Source organism: Semicossyphus pulcher, unplaced genomic scaffold, assembly GCF_022749685.1.
Source record: "Semicossyphus pulcher isolate SPU_LCO1_2020_fin unplaced genomic scaffold, fSemPul1.0.p SCAF_14, whole genome shotgun sequence".
In the NCBI taxonomy this organism is placed as follows: Eukaryota; Metazoa; Chordata; class Actinopteri; order Labriformes; family Labridae; genus Semicossyphus; species Semicossyphus pulcher.
Genome location: NW_027211648.1, coordinates 14,231,882 through 14,237,872, shown reverse-complemented (window position 1 = coordinate 14,237,872; position 5,991 = coordinate 14,231,882). Strand labels below are relative to the sequence as shown.

The following is a 5,991-nucleotide window of genomic DNA, read 5'->3' as shown; positions in this document are numbered from 1 at the left end:
AGTGCTCCTCTGGAGGCTAACAGGTACGCTAACAATGTTAAGGCGTTATCACTTTAAATAAATGGCTTGTTATACCAATTATATGACATCATACGGCTGAGATCTATTGTACCATTGTTCCTCTTTTCTAATAAACGACTTCGATATCAGAGAGGATTTATATGCAGTAGCTGCAGCTCGGATGATGACAGCATCCTTGAATGAGTCATTACATAATTAGCTCAGATAGATTCATGATTTTAGGTGTGTATGCATTAATAGTTCTATATTTTATTTTTTATTTAGATTACTTCAAATGCCTTAGCTTGATTTTTGTCCTGCCAGTTATTTGTTAGTATTTTATTTAGAAAATCCAGCTGATCAGACTCTAACAGAGAAGAGATTTTTTTAAGGCATCTTTGCAATCCTCACTGACCTACGACCCCTGTTTCACCCAAACACATGTAACTAGTGACATTATGAAGGATTAGAGGCCATTAGGACAAAGCTTGAGTTTATTTTCACATTAGAATTATCTTTCTGAATAAGAGCCTCCATATTTGTCAGAGATTAAACAGTATCTGTCTGGAGTAAGTGCCGCTGTTTAGCCCTGAGCGAACATATGTCACGTTTAGACATTTCCTCAGCCCTCTGTTCGCACAGCCTTTCGAGCCGTCTCCGCGCCGGCCACAGTGCTACTTTTCTGAATGGAGGCCAGACACACTGAGAGCTCCCACACACTGCGAGGAGCAGCTCCTGTTTCCAGCTCCGTCTCCAAGGGGACCAGCGAGCCCACCAATCAGATCGCTCGGCGCAGGCAAGCGGGCAATTCAATTTCTTAAAGCAGCAGTGTCCCGTTTTTCTTTTTTCTCCGAGGGAGGCGTGGTGAGCGGAAGCTGAGCAGAGACATTTTGAAAAACAGGGAGAGAAAAGCACCTCAACACTGCAGTTTAAAAGTTTTCCTTTTTTTCCTTTTTATTAAATGTGAATTCACATGTTAGTTTGAGCCCATCATTTTCAGAGTATCCGCCTACATACAAAATAGGCATCATTCTGTCATCACATCCTTTGCAAACGCAACAATTAACACATCTGTGTACATATATTCACAAACTGAAAGGACAGTCGATGGTGGTAGGTACTTATTTATTAAAAGATGAGTCAAAGACAGATTCACACTTGGAATGTGAAGTAACTACTGCCTAGAACTTCCAACAAAACGTCTCGGCATATAATTAGGTCATATTCCAAAACCTTTTTATCAAACAGACTTCATATGTAAGACCCACATAAAAATAAACAATATCTGCTTTTTTTAAGTGCAAGAAATAAAAAATACAGGTTTATGGTTAATGTTTTAAAAAAAGAAGGCAGTCTTCAGTTTTAAAATAAAGTTTCATTTCATGAAACAGGACTATGGAATGTTCTTTTTTGCTTGCTTGTTAATGCCAGACCACCACTGTATCAGACTATGCCCTTTTTCTTTTTCGCAGAACTCCTCTTCCCTAATTTTCAGTCAGATTGGAGCTGTTTTGGTGTCAGATATGTGTCAAATAACATTCAATTTGTGATATCCATCTGTAGTATGCATCACACCATGAGGCCATATTATATTGTTTTGTATCAGTTCCAGCTGATTTGTTTATTTTTCTGCCTGGACAGGCTTCAGCATCATAACATGAAATGATGTTGACAGTGCACAAGTCTGTTTTTCCATCACTTGCTACAATTGTTGATGGTCTGTATCTTAAGAGTATATATTGCACAAAAAAATGAGAGGGGGGAAAAACAGTATGTGCCATAAAAAATACCAAAATCCAGTTTCACACCTGCGATCGGGACCCATCCACATATCACGAGTATGATATACATAAACTCCTAACTTTACTATATTACAGTACATATACAATCTTGAAACTAGTTCCAGCTCTGAGGTATGTGTTCCCCATGATGCCAATGTATCGTCTACAAATACTCAACAAATCTGCTCTACAACTGTACAAAACCTAGTTTGAAATCACAAGGCATTTTTGATGCAAGTTTTAATTTAACTTAATCCTTAAAACCAGGACTCCCTTGCATGCTAAAAACAAATGATAAAGGGAAGAAGTGCCTGAAACTCACTGAAAGCACAGTAAGAACATTCCCTTTTAACTGTACAAAAATATGCCTGAAAATATCTTACTTTTCTTTTAAAAAGATGAGGTCTGTTATGTATCAAAATGTTTCCTCCACACCTGTACTCTGCAGAGGTTTAGGCTGCTTAATTTTCCAAACCAGGAGGTAAACTGAATCAGTTACAAAAAACAAACAAACATTTTGCGGCATTAAGAAATTACATAAACCGTTTGTAAAGTAACATCCTGAACAATTGTCAGTTCACAGATTTGCTTTGAGTCAGTCCACAGTCCGTTTTCAGCTCCCTGCAGTTTTGTTTTGAAGAGGAAAAGATGCATAGAAGTTCACGTATTTTTCCCTTTGTGGTCCGTGTAAGCTGAACTGTAAAATGCAGACCTATACGGGGAGGAAAAAATCCATAAAACCCTGTCATGCTGCCAGAAAAAAACGTCTGCAGACTTTTGCTTTTTTGCTACCAGCTTCATAAGCATCTCATTCCTCAAACCTCACCTCGCCTCCTGGTCCTCCACCTCCCTCCGTCCAGGACCCTTCAGAAACCCCACAAGAGGAGGAGGAGGAGGAGGCAGGGCTAGGGACAACTTTGACCAGGACACATATATAATTTACTTTCTCCCTTCTCTGTTATTACTAGAGCAACTTTTTTTTGCAGTTCAGTATGTGAAGACCAGGTCGGAAAAGTTCGCCTCCAGCCAGTCCCCGGCTATCATCTCACTGAGCTCTGGCGTGCAATAGTCTGGGAATTCAAAGTGAGAGCCCAGGCTGCCCTCGCTGAACGAGTCCAGGTCCTTATCCACAAGAGACAGGGAGAGGTTTCCTGAATTGGGGTTACCCAGCTCCGTTCCAGGGGCGCTGGGGGCAAAATTCAAACTAAAGTCAAACAGCAAATCGTCCGCGTCCTCCCCGGAAGAAGAGGAGCTGCTGCTGGAGGAGGAAGAGGAGGAGGATGTGGAGACAGACCTGGAGGATGCTGGTGAGACAGAAGCAGCGTGAAATGTGCTCTGCTTGGTAATGTTTTTGATATTGTAAAACAGTCGGTTGTTTTTCCGCACTTCTTCGTACATGCTCGCGCCCTCGGACTCGGCCGAAGAGCTCAAAGTTGGGCTCGCGGGAACTTTGGCTACATTGTACGGCCTCACGCGCTCCTCGTCCCCCGGCTTATTAATCCCCATCCGGTAGTCCTCCTCGTACTCGTCGTCGTCGTCCTCGTCGGTGAGCTCACTTTTCACAGTCTTTGCAACTTTGAAGCTGGGAAACACACAGTCCTCCCCGTAGCCGTGAGAGGACTTAGAGCCGCTTTTATTAGTCTTTATCTTTGAGCACTTCTTGCTAGGCGTCTTAGTAATTTTGCCGCACTTCTCCGGAGACGGTGCTGATGATTTTGAACTGTCGAGCTTTGGTTTTTTCTTGGGTCTGTACTTGTAGTCGGGGTAGTCTGCCATGTGTTTTAGCCGCAGCCGCTCGGCTTCTCTGATAAACGGGATCTTTTCGCTGTCCTTCAGCATCTTCCACCGCTTCCCCAGGCGCTTGGAAATCTCCGCGTTGTGCATGTCGGGCGACTGCTCCATAATCTTTCTCCTCTCGATTTTGGACCAGACCATAAATGCATTCATGGGTCTCTTGATGTGGCCGGTGGCTGTCTTGCACCAGTCCGGGTTTATCGCTACGGGGCTGCATGCCATAAATTCACTCTCCTCCGAGTCTGTAGCCTCCCTGGACATGCTGCCGTCCGTCTCGCTGTTGTCTGTGTGCTGCACCATTGTCCCTCTGTTTCAAGTCACTTTGTGTCTGGACGCTGCAGTATCTCTTCACTCAGCTCAGCTCTTCTCTGTTTCTTTGCGCCGGCTGCGTCCGCGTCCGCTGCGTAATGTATGTCTCAAGCTCTGCACTCTTTTTCCAGAGTTACAAACTGCCTTCTTAACTAGTTATCAGCTTTTTCATGTCCCCTGCGTCACGCGCAGCCGTCCAATCAGGTCCCTTCCACTCCGCCCAGCAGACTCCATACAAGACTCCCCTTAGCCCTTTTATTCCTCCTCCCCTCCCGAGCTCTCATTGGAGTGGAGGTGGGGATTTGTGGTACACAGTGTCTGGGGCAACACGCCGGGCGAGACAGGCATATTAAACACACAGTTAGCACTATGCGCTCCTCAGATGAGCATCACGCACCAAAGCGCACATAAGACTTAAATGTTTATTCCCTTATTTCGAAAAGAAAAAAAAAATAAGAGAAGACGTTTTTCTCCAGACAGACAGCTGCTGCGTGCAGATGTGTCTTGAGGAATACATGTAGGCTGTATGATTGTTTGCTTTCTCTCCTCCCTTAGGTTGGATACTGAAGGTGGCGCTTGGACACTGTTGCAGGCGCCTGGGTGCGTCGCTGCCGCCTGTCTGCCTGCCTGTCTGTCTACTGTAGAAGGATGCATTGAAGCAGCTGGTAATGGCTTTAAAGGAACACTTTCATTAACTGTAGCATAACCTCCTGCATTTCTATCTCTGAGTGCCCCAGTGTTATCATAGTTTTTCCCCCGTTTTGGCACGTTTCCTTTCCTGTTTGTTTCCCTGCCTGCGTTTGGATGAAGGAAATAGGTCAGTAGTACATCCTGCTTTAGAGGTGTTGTTTGTAGTGTGCGAGCACCCAAAACACATCTGCAGCCTCCCAGAGACCTTAAGTGATGAGAATTTAGCTCCAGGAAAACACTCAGCGGATACACACACATCATTTATTTAATTCTGTTACAGCCTCAAATCTGCTTTAATAAATAAAAACCTGACAAATGTCAGTATTTTGGATTCGTGCACGTGTAGTGCAAGCAATACCAATCACTCAGATGGCAACACTTGGCCGTGCAGCCTATAGTCGAGCCAGGGATTGCATGGAAGGCTCCCTGCTGAGTTTGCTGTGTCAAGAGGCAGTGTAGCATCTAGCTGGCGTCTCCTGCTACCCCTTCCACCCCCCCCCACCCCCCCCCCCCACGGCTCTGGGTGGTAGCCAGCAGTGCTATTGGAGGCTGGGGCGATAAGGCGTCCTGCTTTTTTTTTTTTTCCTCTTCTCCCCTCTCCGCTTCGTCCCCTAGAGGGCAATCACTTACCCTTTTGAAACCCCCTTCCCCCCACACCAAGCCACCGTATTTTCCCCCAGCTGGGGCTTAAGAAGTGTCTGCACTGATACAGGGAGAAGCAGCGAGAAAAGGCAGAAGAGAGGAGGCGAGCAGGGGGGAAAGACAGAGAAAAAGAGGCACGCAGGGGGAAAGAAGACAAGCCTAAGGAGACTGAGAGAGAAACGCTGAGAGATGGAGGAGGGGGGAGATCTTGCCTTTCCAACCCCCTGTCTGTGTCTTTCTCTCTCAGACTGAGATAGGGCTGAAATGCTTTATCATGACCACCCCGTGCTGATTAAGCCTTATCAGATATATGTGTCGGAGCAGGAGTCTCAGGAGGTTGGCGCATGCACATGCATGTTTTACTGTCAGCGGCTTTTTTCCTCTGATGGATTCATTTGAGCGGTGTTTGATGTGATCAGTGCAGACGTGGTTGGAGGTGGTTATTGCAAATGAACTGGTAGCATTGGATCACGCGTGGGTGGAATTTGCACGCACGTACGTTCTGCACATCCGCGTGGGATTCTGGGAAATTGTCCCTGAACGCAGCACTGGAAAGTCTAGTTAACACTGCACTTCTTCCTTTTAGAGGAAATATTGATCAGGCATATCCTACAAAATAAAAGTCTCACCTGCAGCTTGACATTCACCCCTCATCTACAGACATCTCCTCCTCGCCCGCTCCTTATCTCTTTATATGACGCTTTCATGCTGGACATGAATCACAGGACTGCTTAATGATGAGCGTGCAGGGTGGCTGTCCTGCTCATTAGCATGG

General features: G+C 45.4%; 1 protein-coding gene across 1 annotated transcript; it reads right to left on the bottom strand.

Annotated features, from left to right (window-relative positions):
- Nucleotides 1–921: 921 nt before the first annotated feature.
- On the bottom strand, nucleotides 922–3,989 carry sox11a (SRY-box transcription factor 11a). The gene has a single exon (XM_069661823.1). The coding sequence runs from the start codon at nucleotides 3,873–3,875 to the stop codon at nucleotides 2,769–2,771; it is 1,107 nt and encodes a 368-aa protein (XP_069517924.1). The 5' UTR covers nucleotides 3,876–3,989; the 3' UTR covers nucleotides 922–2,768.
- Between the last annotated feature and the right edge of the window lie 2,002 nt (nucleotides 3,990–5,991).

Excerpts from the sequence above, each read along its gene's own strand:
- sox11a (XM_069661823.1), bottom strand. The coding sequence starts at position 3,875 with ATGGTGCAGCACACAGACAACAGCGAGACGGACGGCAGCATGTCCAGG.